The 20,896-nt window shown below is 58.6% G+C and overlaps 2 protein-coding genes across 2 annotated transcripts; one reads left to right on the forward strand and one right to left on the reverse strand.

Moving 5' to 3' along the window:
• Positions 1-669: 669 nt before the first annotated feature.
• Positions 670-7,674, reverse strand: MRPL21 (mitochondrial ribosomal protein L21). The gene is made up of 7 exons (XM_049781253.1): positions 7,568-7,674; positions 4,901-4,958; positions 4,005-4,090; positions 3,078-3,241; positions 1,710-1,762; positions 1,339-1,442; positions 670-798 (listed from the first exon to the last, which is right to left on the reverse strand). The coding sequence occupies exons 1-7, from the start codon at positions 7,668-7,670 to the stop codon at positions 731-733; spliced, it is 636 nt and encodes a 211-aa protein (XP_049637210.1). The 5' UTR covers positions 7,671-7,674; the 3' UTR covers positions 670-730.
• Positions 7,675-7,856: 182 nt separating this feature from the next.
• Positions 7,857-19,151, forward strand: IGHMBP2 (immunoglobulin mu DNA binding protein 2). Its single transcript, XM_049781189.1, has 15 exons — positions 7,857-7,948; positions 8,864-9,030; positions 10,440-10,629; positions 10,802-10,899; positions 11,259-11,422; positions 12,148-12,348; positions 12,556-12,664; positions 12,785-12,959; positions 14,247-14,426; positions 14,524-14,642; positions 14,868-14,962; positions 15,566-15,689; positions 15,855-16,691; positions 17,798-17,970; positions 18,957-19,151. Exons 1-15 carry the CDS (start codon positions 7,863-7,865, stop codon positions 19,149-19,151), a joined length of 2,913 nt encoding a protein of 970 aa, XP_049637146.1. The 5' UTR covers positions 7,857-7,862.
• The last annotated feature ends 1,745 nt before the right edge of the window (positions 19,152-20,896 follow it).

Raw genomic sequence — 20,896 nt, forward strand, 5'->3', positions numbered from 1 at the left:
GGGAGGAGATCCTGAGCCTGAAATGTACTTGACAGAAGCTTCGAGTGTCTGGAGGGCCAGAGCAACAACACAACAGGGAGGAAGTTTGCCTTGCACGCAACTGACCCAGGTTCAATCCTCGGCCTCTCTTAGGGTCCCCCGAGCACTACCAGGAGCGATCTCTACGCACAGCGGGAGGAGTGACCCCTGAGCATTAGCAGGGTGCAATCCCAAAACAAAACACTATAAAGGCAGCGTGCCAAAGGCAGGAAGGAGGAAGTGAGTGGCAATAGCTGGGCACAGGCACCTCACCCCAAGGAAGAATCCAGATGGCCCCCGCATCCCTCCCCCCCACCCAGCCTGGCCCTGCCACCTGCCGAGAGGTGGAGAGCAGCCAAGAACTTGGGGCGGCGCAAACATGAACAAAAGGGTTCACTTCCGGCCCTGGGAGGCCGTGCCTGGAATTCTTTCTTTGTTTCCTTTTCTGGGCCACAAATGGCCGGGCTTTGGGGGGGACCCAGGTGGTGTCAGGAACCAGATCCACGGCCTCTAGGTACAAAACTGGTTCCCAGGCCTGAGATGGCTCACAGGGTCCCCCTGCCTGCACCCCTTGCTTCCTGAGATCTTGGGGGCACGGGGCCTTCTGCTCGGCAGGCACCCCTCGGCCCGGCCAAGTGCAGCCACATGTTCTCAGCCAGTCCCATGAGGCTCCAGCCCTGAGTTTTCTTCTTTCACTCTCGGGCCACAACAGTCAGCAGCAAAGCCTTGGAGCGATGTCGATGCTGTTTATGCGGAGGATGGTCTGGGGGTTCATGGTGACTGGAGAGAGAAGGTCGCAGCTCAGTCTCGCCTCCTGTTGCCTGGGGGTGCCCATCTCCCACCTCCCGGAGAGGGACTCCCCCACCCTGTTCCCGTCCCCATGAGGCCCTGGGACAGAGGGGCCAGTGGCTCTCAGGACCCCACCCTCTGCTGGGGCTCCCCTGCGCCCATCCTCTGCTCCAGCTATGGGGCTCTGGGTACCCCAGAGGTGACTTCCAGCCCCAGTTCCCCACCTCTGCAGCCTCCCCTTCCCCTAACACATCTGCCTGGAAGTGGGTCCTGGGGATCCAGGGGCACCCTGTGGGCAAAGTTTCTGCCGGTCTCAGAGCCACCTCCTGTCCTTCTCAGTGTCTGGACATCAGGTGGGTAACAAGGGGGGTCCAGGAGAGCTGGACTTTTGGGGGAGACTGGGGTACTCAAAATGAGTAGCTTTTGAGAGTTCCTGCCAGGGGCCATCTCCCCATCCTCGTCCCTAGGGCCCTAGCTATGGGGTGTGGCCCATATCCCGACAGCTCTTCCTTCGCTCTCTCGCTCACTCACTTTTCTTCCTCTGGAAGTTTTTTCTCTTCCGAAACTTCATGTTGATCTTTGGCCACGAGTGGGTCTTTTCGATGATGGTGGCCTCCACACGCACCAAGTCCCTTCTGGAAGGAAGGACACATGTGACCCGCCTGGCAACTAATGCTTCTCCGCCATGACAATGGTCATTCCCTCTTCCCTATCACCCCGAAACAAGAGTGAGGTGCTTGCCCTACATAGCTGCCCAGCAAACTGGGAAATGGTACTGGACCGTTACTGGGCACTTCCCAGCAGAAGTCAGGGGTATTCTGGCTTCTGTGCTAGAGGCCCTACCCCAGCTGTTCGCATCACAGGCCCTCCCATCCCTGCACCCCCGGAGCCAGGAGCCTCACCCCAGGAGTGGTTTTCCCAGCAGCGTGAAATTGTCAGCGCCGACCAGCAAGACCTGAAGGAGAGACGAGTCATGAGGACGGGAAGCAGCTTGGTGGAGGGACAGGGAAGTCCCCAGGAACAGCGGGCTGAAAGTGGCATCATGTGGGGAATCCAGATTCTAGAACACTAGCACCGCAGGCTCCCAGGACAGAGTCTCGAGAACCTGCCTCATCTTCACCACCCATCTACCCCCTCCTGGTAACACGAAGCGTCACCAGGGCCACTCGTGGGTGCTCAGGTGCCTGATAGCTCCGTGGGCACTTGGCTTCCTTCCTCCTGCCCACTTCTGTGCCCGTCACTCAGCACGCCCACACCATGAACCTGCCTCCGTGTTGTTGTTTTTCTCTGTCTTATTTTCCTTTATACATTTTCGGGCCACACCTGGGGGTGCACAGGGCTGACTCCTGGCTCTGCACTCGGGTTGTTCCTGGTGGGGCTCAGGGGACCCTGTGCGGTTCTGGGGAATCAAACTGGGGTAGGGCTGCGTGCAAGGCAGGCTCCCTTCCCACTGGACTATCTGCCCACCCCCTTTTAAAGACAATGTCCGGCTATGACCAGGACTCCTGGGGGTTCTGGGTGGGTGCCCATGAGGTACCAAGTGTGCGGCTGGCTAACTGAACACAGTGCTCCCTTTAGTCTTTAGAGCATCTCCTTTCCCTTACATTTGTCTTTGGGGATCAGGAACCTTTTTTTTCAACTGAGCCAAATCTCGCCAAAACCACGACTGAAATTTACTTTGAGAGCCACACAGGGTGCGCACTGACAGAGGCTAGGAGCAGAGTTCTGACTCCTGGAGCGGCTGCCCGGCACACAGAAGAGCCAAATTCAAAGTGGAAAGAGCCAGGCCCGGAGAGATAGCACAGCGGTGTTTGCCTTGCAAGCAGCCGATCCAGGACCAAAGGTGGTTGGTTCGAATCCCGGTTGTCCATATGGTCCCCCGTGCCTGCCAGGAGCTATTTCTGAGCAGACAGCCAGGAGTAACCCCTGAGCACCGCCGGGTGTGGCCCAAAAACCAAAACAAACAAAGAAAAAAAAAAGTGTAAAGAGCCACATGTGGTTGCCGACCACTGGACTAGAGTTACCCATTTTTGCACCAGGTGTGGCCCAAAAACAAACGGGTGAATTTTCCTAGGGTGTCCCGAAACCCTGATTTCCTCTCAAAGAAGTGTCCAGCCCTGCCCACTGCCTGGCCCCTTTCCCCATATCCGAAGATGGAAGCCCTAGGTCTGGCTGTCATAGGGCCGACTTAGGGACAGCCCCAGTGCCTGTACCGGGAGTGCCTGGGAGCTTGCTTGGTGGGGGACAACCTTCTCCCCACACAGACGCACCTTCTCCAGCCGGATCCGCTCCCCGCATGCGGCGTCCAGGTCATTCTCGATGAGGATCAGGTCTTCGGAGGTAACCTTCCACTGATGGCCGGCGAAGTGCACCACGGCGAACAGCCGACCGTACTGGCCGCCCTCGATCAGCTGGTTCACCTTCTCCACCACGGCTATAAAGATGGGGGGCACTCAGGGCTCTGCTCCCCCAGGGCCAGGAAGGGGGGACCCTGGCCTCTCAATGACACATGAATAAATTTAGGGCACTGCTGGCTCGAGGCAGTGGGGAGGCATTTGGGATATGGAAGACTACATGGGGGGCTAGAGCAATAGCACAATGGTACAGCATTTGCCTTGCACGCGGCCAACACAGGGCGGACTCCGGTTTGAATCCCGGCATCCCATATGGTCCCCAGAGCCTGCCGGGAGCAATTTCTGAGCATAGAACCAGGAGTAACTCCTGAGTGCTGCTGGGTGTGACGCAAAAAACAAAATAAAATAAAAAAGGAAGACTTAAAAAAAAAAAAAAAAAAAGGAGGATTAATTGTCCCCCTCAACTCTGGCTACACCTCCATCGACTCAGCTGCTCTTCTGTTTTGGGGTCCCTACCTCTTCCCGCTTGGCACCCAAGGAAATTGGTGCCCAGGGGCTGTGACAGGCTGAGACCACCCCCCCCTTTCCCACTCTCCGGAAAATAAAGCAGAAGGGACCAAGCATAAAATCTGCCTTTCATGGCCTGGCATCTGCATGCCCTGGGGCTGTGGCGGAAGACCCCCAATTTCCTGCAGACACCCCAGGTCTGTCCCTACACCTATGTCCCCAAGCACAGTGGGACAAAACAGTCCTCCTCCCTCCCTCCGCCTGCTCCAAAGCAATAGGATTTCAGCAGAACTGGCAAGGAGCTGGGCTGCACTGGGGGTTCGGGTGCCCCATTACCAGCATGGTGTTGGATCTCCTCCTCGGGGTTTGGCAGAACCACGGTGGGCCAGGGTGGCGAGCTCAGCGATGTGGGGGGCACATATCTGTAGTGACAGTCACACGCTGTATCACACAAGGGCTAAGCAGCTACTCTGGACCCGGCTGTGGCATTCCCACACCCTGCCCCTTGTCCTGGACCCGAGGTCTCTGACTCCCTCCTTAGGGGTCCAGGACCACCCACATTCTGGAACATGTCACTGTGTCACATGTCTAAGAAAAAGTCAAAGAATTTCCAGAAGTGGGGCCAGAGGGATGGCACAGTGGGGAGGTTGTTTGCCTTGCACACAGCCAACCCAGGTTTGATCCTCAGCATCCTTCCTGTAAGGTCCCCCAAACATGCCAGGAGCGATTCCTGAACACAGAATCAGGAGTAACCCCTGAGCGCTGCCAGGTATGGCTCAAAAACCAACCAAAACATGGGGCTGGAGCAATAGCATATTGGCAGGGTGTTTGCCTTGCATACGGCAGACCCAGATGGACCTGGGTTAGATCCTCAACATCCCATAAGGTCCCCTGAGCCTGCCAGGATCGAGATCAGAGCGCAGAGCCGGGAGTAATTCCTGAGCGCTGCCAGATGTGACCCCCCCCAAAACCAACCCCCCCCCCCAAATCAAACCAAAAAATTTCCAGAAGGGCTGGAGAGGGCTGCATGCAGACTTGCCTCAGGAACACTATGGGTCCCCAGCAACCCTGCAACCCCTACCCCCCCCCCCCCCAGAGAACAGGATGTAATCCAGAAAACTAGTTTGGAGAGAATCTGAATGTTCTCCCAAATCCCACCTCAGACCTGCCCATGGACACTGTCACCTCAAGGCCCATAGTCATGGGCACCCCCAGCCTGCATGGGGTCTTACCCTGGCGGAAATGTCCTGGTTGGCGAGCTGAAGCTTCTGGAAACGGGCTGCAGGTAGGCTGAAGAATGAGAAATAGGCCATTACTGAACTCACAGGGCTTCCGCTCTAGACAGCGCTGGGCCAGGCCCGAATGCACTCAAGTTACGGCACCTGGACCCCAGGTCCGCAGGACTGACCCTCCGCCCCCGTCCCAGTCACTCTGTCTTCCGTTGGGGTAGGTGGTGGTCTATGCCTGTAGCAGGTGAAAGGGCACCAAGCCAGCTGCTATTTGGGGTGGGGAGGCAGGACACTCACAGTGCAACAGGGGTCTATCTAGAGGGGTGCGGGCACCCTGGCAGTGGTGGGTGGAGTGGGGGAAGCTTGGCACAAGAGGGAGACAGGCAGGGGCAGGGTCTGAAGAGTCTCAGGATGGGACACAAAGATTGGGTGTCCAGTCTGATGGGGTGTGGTCGTTGTCTAATTGGGTGGGCGGTTGATGGGACTAGGGGCGTGGTCTGAGGGCAAGGCGGGACTTCCATACAGAAGCTTATAGAGCTTATGTTTAAGGCCCTGGCGTGAATGCCCTGGTGGCACCTCCCCCCCCACTACTTTCGTTTGAGTGCAGTTCACAACCCACCAGGCCACACCTCTGAACCTGGGGGGTGGGGAGTGGTTTCCAACAAGAAAGAGCAATGGACTGAGCACTTGGTTAGCACATAGCAACCCGGGTTGGCTCCCCCACATCACGTAGTCCTCTGAGCACTGACCAGGGAGCAGCTTCAGCACCTCCACGTGTCACCTCTATAACACCCCAAAACAGCTCATCCCTGAGCAGACCTTCTGGGGGGGTCCTTGTGCTGATCTCTCACTGGCACAGGGCACCTGATTTGTATCTGGGCTCTGAATTGGCTGTTCCCTGGGGGTGTTACATTAGGGACAGTGGGCTTCAAACCCCACAGCACACCCACAGCCTGACACCCCATCTCACAGGCTCCCCATCCAATCCTAAACTACACCCTCAAGTGCCCCTTCTGTTACTTCTCTTCAAACCCTGCCCCACAACCGCAGTGATGCCTCATACTCCATTCTCACTAACAACCCCTCATGCTCATTCTGAGGCAGTCCCATCTTCTCAGACCCTCAGACCTCCTCTCCTGTGCTCCCCAGCCCGTCTGCCCCACTCTTTCTGCACAAGTCTCGGAACCTTGCTGCGACAGTGCTTGGTCCCCAACAAGGTGGGTAATTTCCATTTCCTCCAGAAGTTCCCCCCAAAGAGTCTTTTGCCCAGTCCCCGATTCTCCAATCTAACACAGGCCTGTGCAGTGAGCAGCATCCCGGGATGGGCTCCTTCCCCAAACCAGTCTCTCTGTTCCCAGAATCCCTGAGCCCATCAGGGCAGGGCCAGTGCTTATGGCTTGGTCCCCAAGGGTGGAGGCAAATTAATGGGACAAAAGGAGATGGTCACTCTGGGTGGGACCCCACATAGATCTCCAGACCCCAGAGGCTCGAAAGTCCCCTGTAATCTTCCCTCCCAACATAAAGCAGCAAAATGCTCAGGTGGAGGATAAGTCCTTCCCATATTCTCCAAACCCAAGTCTCATCACGGGAAATGACAGACCCACAAGAGTCAAGAGAACTGAGCACTGGGCCCTCATGTCCCCAACATTCATACCCCACAGAGCTACTTCTGTCTACCTACTCCGGGCTCTGGTCCACGGGCACCTTTTTTTGCTGCTCAGGGGCTACTCAGGTTCTGAGATGGGGGGTGGCTTGGGGTGGTACCCAAGGGATAAAGAGGTGCCAGGGATCCCACTTGGAACTCCGGCAAACATAACCACAGTGTTATGTTAGAAAGACTGGCCGGCTCCCTGGAGAAGGGGGGGCAACTCTTTCTTCAAGGTCAAACACTCGAATGACTTGGGGTTAATAAAAGACCCTCATAGACATCACTGCGGTCCTTTCAGGTGGGCATAAAGGGGCTTCTGCCTGCGGAAGAAGAGGCTGGTGCCTACATTCTGCCAGTCGGCTGCTGGAGGACCCAGCTGACAGGCGTGGACACAGCACAGCCACGGCGCAGATGAGATCACTGTATATGCATTTTAGGGAGGCTCAGTCTGAGCACAACGATGAAAGCCCGAGGTCGGTGGGAGCAAAGCTGTGCGATCTGCTGCTCCCTTTGGCCCGCTGTGTGGCCTGGGGCGGGGCGTCTGACAGGTCACTCTCTGAGCCTTGGGCTGCCAGGCCAACGCTCCACACTGCGGGCCCAGAAGCTGAAGAGCAACCAGGACGACGCCCTCAAGAGCGAGCGACGCCCTCAAATGGGCAGAAGGTTTGGGATCAGAGCAACCGACACCAACGGGGAGGGCGCTGGCCTTGCAGGAGGCCGACCCGGGTTCGATCCCCGGCATCCCCGGAGTACAGCCAGGCGTGATCGTTGCATGCATAGCCAGGAGTGAGTCTTGAGCACTGCAGGGTGTGACACCCGAAACCGGAAAATCAATCAGTCAATGATTAAGTAAATAAGCAAATAAATAAATAAATGAGTCCAAAGGGCAGCTCCAAGCTTCCAGGTCTGGACGCAGGTCTCGATGCTCCAAAACCCGGCCAAGCCGGGCCGGGCATCACGTCGCCCTGGACCCGGGAAGAAACCCCCGCCCTGCGGCCCTGCACCGCGCGCCCCAACCTCACCCGCTCCGGGCCCCGACGCGCTGCTGGGGAGGCGGCGGCCGCACGAGGACACCAGGCGGCCCAGGGAGAGCCTCAGCGAAGCGGCCAGCATGGGCGCCGCCATCTTGGCCGGGCTCGACCCGGAAGCAGAAGCCTGACCCGGAAGCGGCCGCGCGACTCCCCGCCCTCCCCCACCCGGACCGCGTTCGTCGACGCACCGCCCGGGTGGGAAACGCCGCAGGGCCGCCGCGCGGGGGCCGGAGCCGGGGCCGGAGCCGGGGCCGGGACCGGGCCCGCTCGAACAGCAGCCGCCGCCATGGGCTCGGGCGCCGTGGAGCGCTTCGTGGCCAAGCAGCTGGAGCTGCTGGAGCTGGAGCGCGACGCCGACGTGGAGGAGCGCAGGTAGCGCCGGCTTGGCGGCCCACCCGCCCGGCCCTGGCGCTGCGACGTCTGGCTGCGCTGCTCCCAAGCCTTCCTTTCCCCCTCTCCCTCCTGCTCTCCTCTTGCTTTCTTCTTTCTTTCTCTCCTTTTCTTTCTTTCTTTCTTTCTTTCTTTCTTTCTTTCTTTCTTTCTTTCTTTCTTTCTTTCTTTCTTTCTTTCTTTCTTTCTCTCTTTCTTTCTCTCTTTCTTTCTTCTTTCTTTTCTATCTTTTCTTTCTCCTCTTTCTCTTTCCTCTCTCCCCTCTTTCCATCTCTTTCTCCTCTCATTCTTCTCTTTTCTCCTTCTCTCTCCTTTCCTCTTTCTGTTTCTCTCTTTCTCCTCTCTTGTACTCTCTTTCCTCTCTCCCCTTTTCTCTTCTCTCTCCCTTTTCTCCTATCTTTCCCCTCTTTCTCCCCTTTCTCTTTCCTCTCTTCCTTTCTCTCCTCTTTCCTCTTTCTCTATTTCTTTCTCTCCTCTTTTATGCTTTCTCTTTCTCTTTCCTATCTCTCTTTTCTCTTCTCTCTCCTTTTCCTCCTATCTCTTTCCCCTCTTTCTTCTTTCTCTTTCCTCTCTCCCTTTCTCTCCTCTTTCTTTCATCTTTCTCTTCCTTCTCTCCTCTCCTTTCTCTCTCTCCCTCTCTCCCTTCTTTCTCCCTCTCTACCCCGTCTCTCCCCGCTCTCTTCCTCTCTCCCTTCTTTTTTCTCTCCTCTCTATTTCTCTCTCTCCATTCTCCTCTCTCTCTCCTCTTTCTCCTCTCTCTCTCCCCCTTTCTCTCCTCTTTCTCATCCCTTTCTCTGCCATCTCTCTTCCTCTCTTTCTTTCTCTCCTCTTTTTCTCTTTATCTCTCTCCAAACTCTCTCTGTCTCTCTATCTCATTTTCTCTCCCCCCACACACAGGTGCTGGCAGGAGAGTGTGTCCACCAAGGAGCTGCAGCGCAAGGGCGTCTGTCTGCTGAAGCTGCAGGTCTCGGGCCAGCGCACAGGGCTGTACGGGCGGCTGCTGGTCACCCTGGAGCCAAGGAGGGGCGGCGTCCCCGTTCTTCCCGCCCACAACTTCACTTTCGGTCAGTGGCGGGGAGGCTGATGCTGTTTTTCTAGGGGTGGGGTGACGTGACGCTCTGCGGGGAGCGGGCTGCAGAATCCTGGTGTCCCCAGCACCGAGAAGAGCTGGCCCACCCACACTGACGGCTGTCCCCACGGGTCCTCCTGGCAGACTCTGAAGGTCCAGCACAATGCCCAGAGCTCCTGCAGCCACTGTCCCCCTTCTAAGGAAAGCAAAACACGACGACCTGGGAGATAGTACAACGGGTAGGGCGCTTGCTTTGCATGCATCCTCAGCACCCCATATGGTCCCCTGAGCCTGCCAGGAGGAATCCCTGAGCACAGAGCCAGGAGGAACCCTTGAGCACTGACGGGTGTGGTCCCAGAACAACAGTAGTAAATAGTTCTGCTGCACTCATGAAAATCCTTCATCTTTGAGGAACACACAGAGAGCACCCCTGTTCCCCCAAGGAGAGGGAGAGGTAGACATCTCGGGGCTGAATGCATCACATGAATGAGGTCCCTGACTGGTCCCTGGCACCATGGGGTTCCCAGCATAGCTGCCTTGCTGTTTGTTCACTTCTTTTCTGGTTTCATTCTGGGGGAAGCTCGAGAGGTGCTGGGATGGTTCTTTGGGCCTCACACATGCCAGGAATTTGCTCTGCCCCATAGCCATATTCTTTGTGTTTGTTTTTGCTTTTGGGGCCATACCTGGTGATGCTCAGGGATTACTCCTGGCTATGTGCTCAGAAATACCTCCTGGCTCAGGGGACCATATGGGATGCCAGGGATTGAACCCAGGTCTGTCCTGGGTTAGCCGTGTGCAAGGCAAACACCCTACCGCTGTGCTATCGCTCTGGCCCCTAACCATATTCTTTTTGTATTTTGGGGCCACACCCTGCAGTGCTCAGGGCTTACTCCTGTTTCTGTACTCAGGAATCATTCCTGGTAATGCTCTGGGGGACTTATGAGACGCCGAGGATCAAACCCGAGTCTTTGCATGCAAGGCAAACACCCTCCCCACTGTGCTTTCACACCCACACAAGCAGTCACATTCTTGTTTTAGGCAATTCATTTCTTGTCTTGGGCCAGTTGTCACGTTGGATTCAGGTGTTTGTTCCCCCAACTATTTTTTTTTTCTGGGCCATACCTGGCAGTGCTCAGGGGTTACTCCTGGCTCTGTGCTCAGGAATCCCTCCTGTCGGGGCTCAGGGTATGCTATGGGATGCCAGGGATCGAACCCGGCTCAGCCATGTACAAGGCAAGCAAGCACCCTCCCCACTGTGCTGTCACTCTGGCCCCTAGTTCCTTCCGCAAATCTTTCCTTTGCGTTACTGATTTTATTCACTTGAGTGACTTGATGTTTGAAGCATGCAGGGCTCTTTGTCCAAGTGCTCACAGCAGAGGGTAGAGCCGAGTCTTTTGTGTGCAGGTGACATCGTGGGCCTGTATGAAGCCCAGGGGGACAACTTGCTGGCCACAGGGACCCTGACTCGCGTCACCGCAAGGTCCCTCACCGTGGCCTTTGACGACTCCCAGGATTTCCAGCTGAGCTCAAACCAGGAACATCTCTACCGCCTGTTGAAACTCACCAACGATGTCACCTACCGTCGCCTGAAAAAGTGAGCGTGTGGCCCCTAGCCAGTCTGGGCTCCCTGGAACCTGCCTTGAAGCAGCTGGTCTTTGGTGGTCTGGAGTGGGCGAAACTGAGCTTCCCATAGAGGGGACCTTGGGGCGCAGCCGTCTCTCGTCTTTGCTGCTTCCCAGTTCCCTCTGCCCTGTCTCCTTTGACAGTGCTCTCATCACCCTCCGGAAGTGCCACTCCAGCCCTGCCTCCGCACTCATTGAAGTCCTCTTTGGGGAGTCAGACCTGAGCCCCGCCAGCGAGATCTGTAAGTACAGTTGGGGAAGACGAACGGGGTCTGTGTAAACATGAGTTTGGTCTCTCTTGGCTCTGAGACCACCCCAGTGACAGACACTTAGGAGGTCTTGACGCCTCTAGGGCCTGCAGCTTCCTGAGAGCAGGGAGGGAGGGAGGGAGAGAGAGAGCGAGAGATGAGAGAGAGTGTCCCCACATGTGCTGTGTCCCCCTCAAACCCAACTGGGACATGCATACAGCCAGGTCCCCACAACCACCACCCCGTTGGGTTGGAAACTGGCGGGTCAGCTGTGTTGATTGGCTGCTTCTGGGAAAGGGGGGACCTTATTCCTTCCTCTCCACCCACCCTTACCCACACGCCTTCCCCCCCAGCTCCTCTGGCCCTTGGAAATACATCCCTGGACGCCTCACAGCAGGAAGCCGTCCACTTCGCGCTGTCGCAGAAAGAGCTGGCTATCATCCACGGTCCCCCCGGCACCGGCAAGACCACCACGGTGGTGGAGATCATCCAGCAGGCAGTCAGGCAGGGCCTGAAGGTGGGCCCCGGACACACCCTTTTCTGTTGCTGCTTTAGGAGCATGTCTGGGCCCCAGCGGCAGGTCAGGTTTCTGGGTGCTGTGTGTAAGTTCTCCGTGGATCCCAAGACCGAGGTCTGCCGGTGGCCCCAGAGTGTGCTAAACAGTTGGGCTATCCTTGGTCAGTATGTCCTGGGCCAAGTACTAAGCTGGGGCAGACACTCCCTAGGGGGATCCAGGGTTCTTGTCCACATACCTGAGTCTCTCTGGTTCCTCCTGAATGGGCTCTTGGCTGAGACTGGAGCCAAGCTGGTTCCATGCTGGTGTGTCTATGAGATGGGGGTGTCTCTGCCCAAGGCCAGCCTGGCCCCCTTTCCTGGTGCTCCTAGGGGCTGGGGTTTGAATAGCCCCTCTGCTCTGCAGCTGCAGTCCTGGGGCAGATGGGTGGCAATGGCTGGCATTGTCCTGGCCTGGGTTCTCTGGAATCATGTTGGTTTGGGCAGGAATGACCATGTGCTTTCTGTCTACCTCAGTGCAAGCTGCCTCACTCAGAAAGGCATGTAGGGGCATTTGCCTTGCACACAGCTGACCTGGGTTTGATTCCCGGCATCCCTGCTAGGAGTGATTTCTGAGTGCAGAGTCTGGAGTAGCCTCTAAGCGCCACCCGATGTAGCCCAAACACCCCCTCAACAACAACAAAAAATAATAAAAAGAGAAGCCTGTAAGCTGCATATCTTCCCCCCCAGGTCCTGTGCTGTGCCCCCTCCAATGTGGCAGTGGACAACCTTGTGGAGCGCCTGGCACGCTGCCATCTGCGGCTACTCCGTCTGGGCCACCCGGCCCGTCTCCTGCCATCCATCCAAGAGCACTGCCTGGATGCGGTGCTGGCACGGGCCGAGCACACTGGTATTGTAGCCGAAATCCGCCAGGACATCGACCAGGCGCAGGTATATCCCAGCTGGCCTGGGTGCCCTCTTGGGCCAGACCCCTTAGGTGGTGAAGTTGCCGCCGGCCCTGTCTCTTGTTTGCAGCTGTGGCTCCATAGTGGAGGAAGTTCCTAGAATCTCCTTGCAGGAGCCGATGGTGGAGGGAGGCTGCAGGGATGGGTGGGGTGTCGCTGACTCCCAGCCACAGTCTCTGGTGCCTCCCTGCAGGCTAGAAGCAGAACTGCATGGGAGCTGCGGCGGGAGCTGCGGGAGCGCGAGGAAGCAGCAGTGCTGGGCAGCCTGAAGACCGCTGACGTGGTGCTGGCCACCAACACGGGTGCGTGCAGAGCCCCAAGCCCCAGGAGAGCCACAGGGTTGGGGCCATGGGGGGAGGGGTGTCGCTGCTTTATTTCGGGGCCCAGACTCCAACTCAGGACGGGTTGGGTCTGGTCTGCAGGGGCTTCCCCCGACGGCCCCCTGAAGCTGCTGCCCGAGGCCCACTTCGACCTGGTGGTCATCGACGAGTGCGCCCAGGCGCTGGAGGCCAGCTGCTGGATCCCGCTGCTGCAGGCCCCCAAGTGCATCCTGGCCGGAGACCACAAGCAGTTGCCGCCCATCGTTGTCTCGAACAGGTGGGAGCCCTGAATGCCCGCTCGCTGTCCTTTTATAGGCCTGCCCTCTTCACATTCTCCCTCTGCCCATTCTGGAGTCTGGCCCTTCTCTGGGCTCCTGGGTCTCTGTGTCCCCCCCCCAGGTCCCTGTGTCCCAGGACTGCACTGGCCTGAGGGGCGTGCTTAGTTCTCAGGCCCCAGCTTAGATTAGGGTCTTCTGGAGGTTGGGGTACAAGGCCCCAGTTCTCCGCCTCCCAGATCCTGGTGCATGTCCAGTACACCAGCTGAACAGAACACCCTTCCCGCTCCTTCCCCAGGGACTTGTCCCTTCTGCTGCAGTGACCCCTGCCCCCATCCATTACTGTACCCCAGCTGGGCCCCTTGTAGGCATGGCTCCATCCTGTACTTCTGGGATGTACACTGCGTAGACCCCCATACTCATCCCAGTCCTTGTCATTTCCGCCCCAGTCCCCCTCACCCTATCTAGAACTTTCCTTCTGTTCCGGGAGGACTGGCTGGTCCTGGCTCTTTGCATTGCTCAGCCTGTTCCGCCAGCAGGGGGCGCCCGGGCCTATCTGTTCATTGTTCAGTGACTGGGCCATCGCTGAGGCTGGGTTGAACAGACCCAGAGCTTGGCCTTCCCCCAGGACACTGCCACCCCCTGCCCCCATGGGCTCTGAGCCTGGTGGCCTGGCTGGGTCCTGGCACTGTAGCTTGTGGCTGGACGACCAAGACTGAGGCCTTGACCTCTGGGTCTCACTGTCCCCCACCTGGGTGTAGGCGGCCAGGATGGGAGTTACTGGACGTGCAGTTTTGAGGGGTCCCAGCAGGCTGACAATGCTCCGGAGGTGCTCTGAGCATTTGAAGGAGTCTGGGGTCTCCTTGACCAGCCACTGGCCACTGTTCTCTAAGGGGGCCCCAGAGTCCAGAAATCAGAAGGTGTGGGCCGGAACGATAGCACAGCCAGGAGGGAGGGCATTTGCCTTGGATGCAGTTGACTAGATTGGATCTCCAGATAGAGTCCCCCGAGCCTGCCAGGAGTAACCCCTGAATGCCACCAGGTAGCCCAAACCAAAAAAAAAAAAGACAAAAAAGAGAAAGAAATAAAGTGAGGGTATCATGGCCCAAGACCCTTTTGGGGTCCTGGGAGCGGGGTGGGCTCTCTGCCCTCCACCTCTGGTAAGTGTCCTGTACAGACCTCATTTTGGGGGTCCAGACCTACAGTGCCCTCCTGCCTCTTGGGCCTGCCAGGATTAGAGGGGTTTGGAGCTGGCCTCTGGGGTGGAACCCAAGCCCTGTCCTATGCAGGGCGGCGCGGGAGGGCCTGGCCCTCAGCCTCATGGAGCGGCTGGTGCAGGAGCGGGCCGGGGCAGTGCGGATGCTGACGACGCAGTACCGCATGCACGAAGCCATCATGCGCTGGGCCTCCGATGCGATGTACGATGGGCAGCTCACAGCACACCCGTCCGTGGCTAACCACCTCCTGCGGTGAGTGACTCTACACTGGCCGGCCAGGACTGCAGGGTCTGGGGGGCTTGGAGGAAGTTCAGGTTCAAGTCTCACTTTGGGCGTCACCTGCATGCAGGGACCTTCCGGGTGTGGCTGACACTGAGGAGACAGGCCTGGCCCTGCTGCTGGTGGACACAGCCGGCTGTGGACTCCTGGAGCTGGAGGAGGAGGAAGATCAGTCTCGGGGCAACCCTGGTGAGGTTCAGCACCCACACTCCAGCTCGCACCGCAGTTTCTGGGGTGCTGGGGCCAGATGGGGGCTGAAATAGGGGCATCCTGGCCTCAGGAGGTAGACGCTTGTGTTGGTGGGAGCCTCCTGCCCTGCTCTGTGGGCACGGAGGCTGGGTTCCAGGTGATGTACTGGGGGTGGGGTGGGGGTGATTTTGGGGGCACTGAGTCCCAGCCCCTCAATTTATGCAGGTGAGGTGCGGCTCGTGAACCTGCACATCCAGGCTCTGGTGGACGCTGGGGTGAAGCCGAGGGACATTGCCGTCATCACCCCGTACCAACGCCAGGTACAATGGGGGTTGGGGGACCCCCTAGTCCAGTGAGGCCAGTGAGAGGAAAGGGGCATTTATTAGCCTGGTGGGCCTGGCCATTCCCAGCTGGCTCTAAACCCAGAGTATACTGCAGACAAGATGTCTGTCCATCGGTCCTTCCACTGGCCCATTTGTCTGTCCTTCTACTGGCCTCACTTGTCTATCATCTTTCCACCCATCTTCCTCACCTGTCCCTTTTCCATCTGCCTCACCTGTCTGTCCTTCTACCATGCCGGTTGGTTCACCAGCCTGTCCATCTGTCTGTTTGCCGGCCTTTCCGTCTGTCTGCCTCATCGGCTCTTCCTGTGCTCCAGCTCAGCCTCTCCGTCCCTGGGGTCATTCTCCACGTGACCCTGGACATGAAGCCCGGAGTCCGCACTTACTGTGTCTGGGCGGAAGCGAAGACCCAACTCCCAAACCCCCCACTATCCATCCCTCCAGCCTTGGGGCTCAGGTGGCTTAAGCCATCCTGCCCCCACTGGTTTGAGCAGGGACCAGTCATGAGCCTGGAGAAATGGGGACCTTGGTGGTGGGGTTCGGGGCTGGCAGGGCCCTGAGTTTGCGGGGCGCTGTTTTTAGGTGGACCTCCTACAGCAGAGCCTGGCAGCCCGGCACCCCGAGCTAGAGATTAAGTCCGTGGATGGCTTCCAGGGCCGGGAGAAGGAGGCAGCAGTGCTGTCTCTGGTGAGGTCCAACAGGGCAGGTGAGACAGAAGGGGTGTCCTGGGGCTTGGCATGGAGTCAGGGGGGTGTGTGTTGGGTGTGTGTGTGTGTGTGTGTGTGTGTGTGTGTGTGTATGTGTATGTGTGTGTGTGTGTGTATAAGGGGGAACTGGGGTCCCCTGCTCAGCACCCCACCCCACCCCACAGGAGAAGTGGGTTTTCTGGCTGAGGACCGGCGCCTTAACGTGGCTGTCACCCGAGCACGCCGTCATGTGGCCCTAATCTGCGACTCCCACACCGTGGGCCAACACTCCTTTCTCCGGCGCCTGCTTGACCACATCACCGAGCATGGGGAGGTACGCACGGCCTTTGAATACCTGGACGACCTCGTCCCCGAAAACTACTCCCACCCGGCCCCCAGCCAGGGAACAGCAGCTAAGCCTTCTCAAGGTGCCACTGCCTCCAAGAAGTCTGCCGGGAGACGACCAGGGGGGACCCAGAAGGCCGCAGCCGCATTAGTGGGCAGGCAGGAGCAGAAGCTGCCGCCCGGCCCAGAGGCCTCAGCTCAGACTCACTCCAGCCTTAAGGGCAAGGCCTTGCAGGATGCAGAGATTGGTGAGGACACCATCGAGGGCTTCCGGGCCAGGCTGCTGGCCTTTGTGGCCAGCGGGGACATGCAGCTGCCTTTCCCCGCCACCTTGAGCGCTCTGGACCGACTGCGCGTCCACCAGCTGGCCGAGGAGTTGGGGCTGAGGCATGAGAGCTCTGGGGAGGGTCGGCAGCGCATCCTGACTGTGAGCAAGCGGGAGACCCCCGCCACCGTGGTCGCCGCCATGGACCCTGCTGACCCCGCTGATCCCGCACCTCCCGGCCCCGCTCAGGCCGAGCCCCCAGATACCAAGGCAAAAGGCCCAGACCCACTGGACTTGAAGGCGCTGCATGAGGAGCGACTGCGGAGGGAGCGCAGCTGGCAGGGGCCACAGCCGGAGGCCAGGGAAAGGCCCCGCAAGACCCCCCGAAAGAGCCAGAAGAAAGAGTCCGGGGGTGAGTGAGCCCCAACCTGTATGGACAAGGCCCCGAGTCAGTTGGCCCTGGGATAGGGGGTACAGTCCCAGGAGCCCCACCTGGTGTGGCTCAGCATCCCACTCGCCTCATTCCCCAAGGCCGGGGCTCACCGCCCCATGGAGGAAGTGAAGTGAAGCCTCTTGGTCCCCTGGAAACTTTTGAGCTGGGGCCTGGGCAGTGACTTGGGGTACGCTGGGCACAGACCTTGTGGGTGGAGGTTTGATCCTCAACACTGCATGGTGTCCCAGCACTGCCCAGAGCGATGCCCTTCCCAGGACACCGCCCCCAGCACCCCTTGGTGTGACCCCAAAACCCAAACCAAAAGAACCAGAAGTGGGACTGGATAGGCTAGGATATCAAGGAGGGTGTTTGTCTTGCACACGGTCAACCCGGGTTCCATCCTCGGCATCCCCATGGAGTCACCAAGCACCATCAAGAGCGATTCCTGAGCATAGAGCAGGAGTCACCATTGAGCGCCACTGGGTTTGGCCCCCAAAACTAAACCAAAACCAAACAAAAGGAAGAGCTTAATAAATGAAAAAAAGTAGGGCCGGAGTGATGGAGCAGCGGTAGGGTGTTTTCCTGGCATGCGGTTGATCCCGAATAGACCATGGTTTGGTCCTCCAAGCCAGGAGCGATTTCTGAGCACAGAGCCAGGAGTAACCCCTGAGCGTCACTGGGTGTGGCCCAAAAATCAAAAAATGAAAAATGTAAAGTAAAATAATAAAGGGCTGAGATTCCTGCTGACTCAGCCGGGGATGGGGTGGGCATCCTTAGGGTTCTGGATGGGGTCTTATTCTGGGGGGATTCCTGCAAGAAGGGGCAGGGCACCGTCTCAGCAGTCAGGCCGTTCCCAGCATCTCCTGTGCTTTGCCCAAGTCGCCCTGCTGTGATGTCACGAGTCTCACCCCAGGTCTTCTGGGCTCCCACAGTCCTTTCAGCCTGGGCGGCCACCTGCATCTGTTCTCATGTTGGGGTTCTGGGCCATTCTCAGGCCCTGTTTTCAGGGTGCACAACATCACCAGATCCTCAGATGGGACCTTGGGCCCCCCTCAGAGCCCCCAACCCTCCCTCTGTCTCTGCAGGACACTCAGCCCTGGAGCTGCCCGTTGGGGATGACTTCGATACGCTGGTCTCAGCGGCCATGAGGGCTGACAGCATCTGTGCGCTGCCCACCTGCTCCGCCAGCGTTGTGACCCTGGGCCAGCTGTGTCTGCACTGCAGGCGGCGCTACTGCCTCAGCCACCACCTGCCCGAGGTAGGGGGGAGAGACCGAGACAGACACAAAGACACAGGGAGAGGAGAAGGGGAGGGAGGAGAGGAATGGGGTATAAGTGAATGGCTCAGTGCAGCAGGAAGGCAAGTGAGAGACAGAGACAAACACAAAAACCAAAAATGTGGGCAGAGGCACCCCTGGTTCCTACTGGCTGGGCCACTACAACTCCTGCCTGGAGCTGGGGTCCGAGCAGCAGAGGTCAGGGAGTGCCGGGCTTGATGGGACCTAGACAGACGTCCAGCACACAGACCCGGTGAGCACACCAGGGCCAGTATGGCCAGCTGCCTGGAGGAAGGGTCCTTGGATAGAGACTCAAAGCTGAGGGGTTCACAGGGCCATGCTGGGAGTACTTGGCTCTGTCACCCCCCCCACACCCCGTAGCCTTGGGTGGGATAGGGTCACCTGATGGGTGGGAGTCAGGCCAGTGGGTGGCTGAGGCAGGGGTATGGGTTTGGAGTTTTGGGGTCACACCCCCCCTTAGCCATTCTGGAACCACAGAAAGGTGGGTTCCTATAGCATTAAATAATTAACGATTGAACTGGATGGTGAAGGATGGAGGCCTTTGTTCTTAGGCCCCGGCCACGTGGCTTCATTCCCCATCTACCGGCGGGTCTGGGGTTCAGGAAAGCGATGGGTATAGAACTCACTCACAGGCAGGCATCAGGAAGCATCAGCTTTATTCATGCCCTGACCACCACAGGTGTGTGGCCTATCTCATAACCTTTCAAGCATTCGGCCATTCTTAGCCCTGCATCTTATAATTCAGCCATCTTCCTTTGGCCTCCATCCTGGTCAAAGACCAAAAGAGGCAAAGAACCTAAAGCCAGCAGACCTTGCCCCGGGCTGTGTCACTCAGAGAGCCAAGCCCAAGGCGGCATGTGAAACCCTCCTCCTGGGAGCTGGGGGGTCCTTTCCTGCAGCAGGTACCCCTGGGTTGAGTCAGCCCCTGACCGCTGTTATCCCCGCAGGTCCATGGCTGCGGGGAGCAGGCGCGAGTGCACGCCCGGCAGCAGATCAGCCGGGAGGGGGTGCTGTACCCCGGCAGCGGGACCAGAGAGCGCAGCCTGGACCCCACCCGGCGGGCCCAGCTGCAGAGGAAGCTGGACCGGAAGCTGGATGAGCTGAGTGGGCAGAGAAGGGGCCGGGGGAGGGGGCGGAAGTGACACGGGCCACAGGCCCACCCACCGCAGTGCTGCAGGGGCGCTGGGCCCACACCCTCACCCTCCTCCCTCCATCCTTCTCATCTTTCTCATCCCCCTCCCAGGGGATGCTGGGCTTTCCTGCCCACCCCAGTCATCCCTCCTACCTGCCCTGCTCACACTCTAGCACTCCCAGGAGGATCCGGAAGGTTCTGCCCCATCAGAGACTGCTTGGGGCCTAGACTCAGGGAAAGTATCAGGGGTGTCCCCATGGCCCCTGGCTAGCCAGGATTGGGGTGCCCGGGCTCAAGAAGGCCCCCTGGATCTCCCCTCAGCCCAGGGCCGGGTGTTCCAGCATCTCAGCTGTTACACAAATAAACGGTGCAGACACACGGCATGGTCTCTTGACTACCTAGACTTGTGTGGGACAGTGAGGGTAGAGAGCCCAGTGGGCAGACTCCGTGGTGGACGCCTCACCTGTGGGTTACAGGGAAGCAGCCTGTCGGGGGTGGAAACACCTTTTGGGGCTCTAATCCAACCCATCAGCCCCGCCTCTCCCATAGGTCTGCCATATCTGGGTATGAGAGTCCCACATGGCAAGGGAACAAAGACTCACTTGCTTCCCCCAAAGGGGCTTCAGCCAGCCCCACAGCTGGAGGAAGCCTCTGAGGAGGGGACCAGGCAAGCAGGGATTCACCTGGTAGCGCAGCTCCGGGGTCCAGCCACACCTGACGCCATCCCATTCTTCCCAAACTCCTGGACCTACGCCCTTGACACCCACCATTCTTCCCAGCATTCTGAAACGAACCCACTTTTGGGTGGAAAGGAACCAGCTCAGTTTTCTGCCACTACCCAGAGGCTCCCCGCTCGGTTCTCGGGGTATCCACCTGCCCCACACAAGCAGTGCTTGGTCCAATGTCCTCTCACTAAGAGAAACGTACTTTTCCCATGATTCTCGAGCTGGTGAAGGATCCAGGTAGAGCAGGGGTGGAGAGGGGTTGGGGGTGATAGAGGCGGGAGGCGGGGGTTAGGCCTGTGAGTGGCTTCTGCTTCTGTGGCCTTAGGCTGCACCCCTGCCCTCACACTACCCAGATAGGCTGCTGTGTCACTCAGGCCTGGTTGCTGCCCCTGACCCGGAGGCCTGAAGAGAAGGTTTGGGGGCATTTTCTGGGGAACTGCTGTGTGAAGCTTGGATCAGGATCTCCCCATTATGAGGGTGCTGTCCCCCTGGGAGGCTAGAGGACCCCCCACAGACTTCAGACTCAGGTCAGGGGGTTGGTAGGGCAGTTTCTTATTGGGGGATGTAGGCTCAGCCCCGCTCTGGGCTCTGCTCAGGTGGGTTTCCAGCAGTCTTGTGCCTCAGTTTCCCCCTTGACCGCAGTTTGGACTGACGCTCTGAGCCCAGGCAGTGAGAGGCCCTGGGGAGAGACAGGGTCCTTCTGGGTAGAGGCTCAGGTGGGTTTCCAGCAGTCTTGTGCCTCAGTTTCCCCCTTGACCGCAGTTTGGACTGACGCTCTGAGCCCAGGCAGTGAGAGGCCCTGGGGAGAGACAGGGTCCTTCTGGGTAGAGGCCCTGGCCAGGCGGGGGTCTCAGCCCCTTGTTTTGTCACCCTGCCCCCACCCCCGCAGCCTGGCTAGGGCTCCTGAGGGGGCTGAGCTCCATCCTGGCACAGGGACGAGGCAGTGATCAGTGCCAGGAGATCGGAAAATGCGCCACCTTATTTGGTCTGGAAACTTCTCTGCTTGGAGGAGAAGCAGAGCAAGGACGCG

The sequence above is a fragment of the Suncus etruscus genome, chromosome 9, assembly GCF_024139225.1.
Source record: "Suncus etruscus isolate mSunEtr1 chromosome 9, mSunEtr1.pri.cur, whole genome shotgun sequence".
Lineage (NCBI taxonomy): Eukaryota > Metazoa > Chordata > Mammalia > Eulipotyphla > Soricidae > Suncus > Suncus etruscus.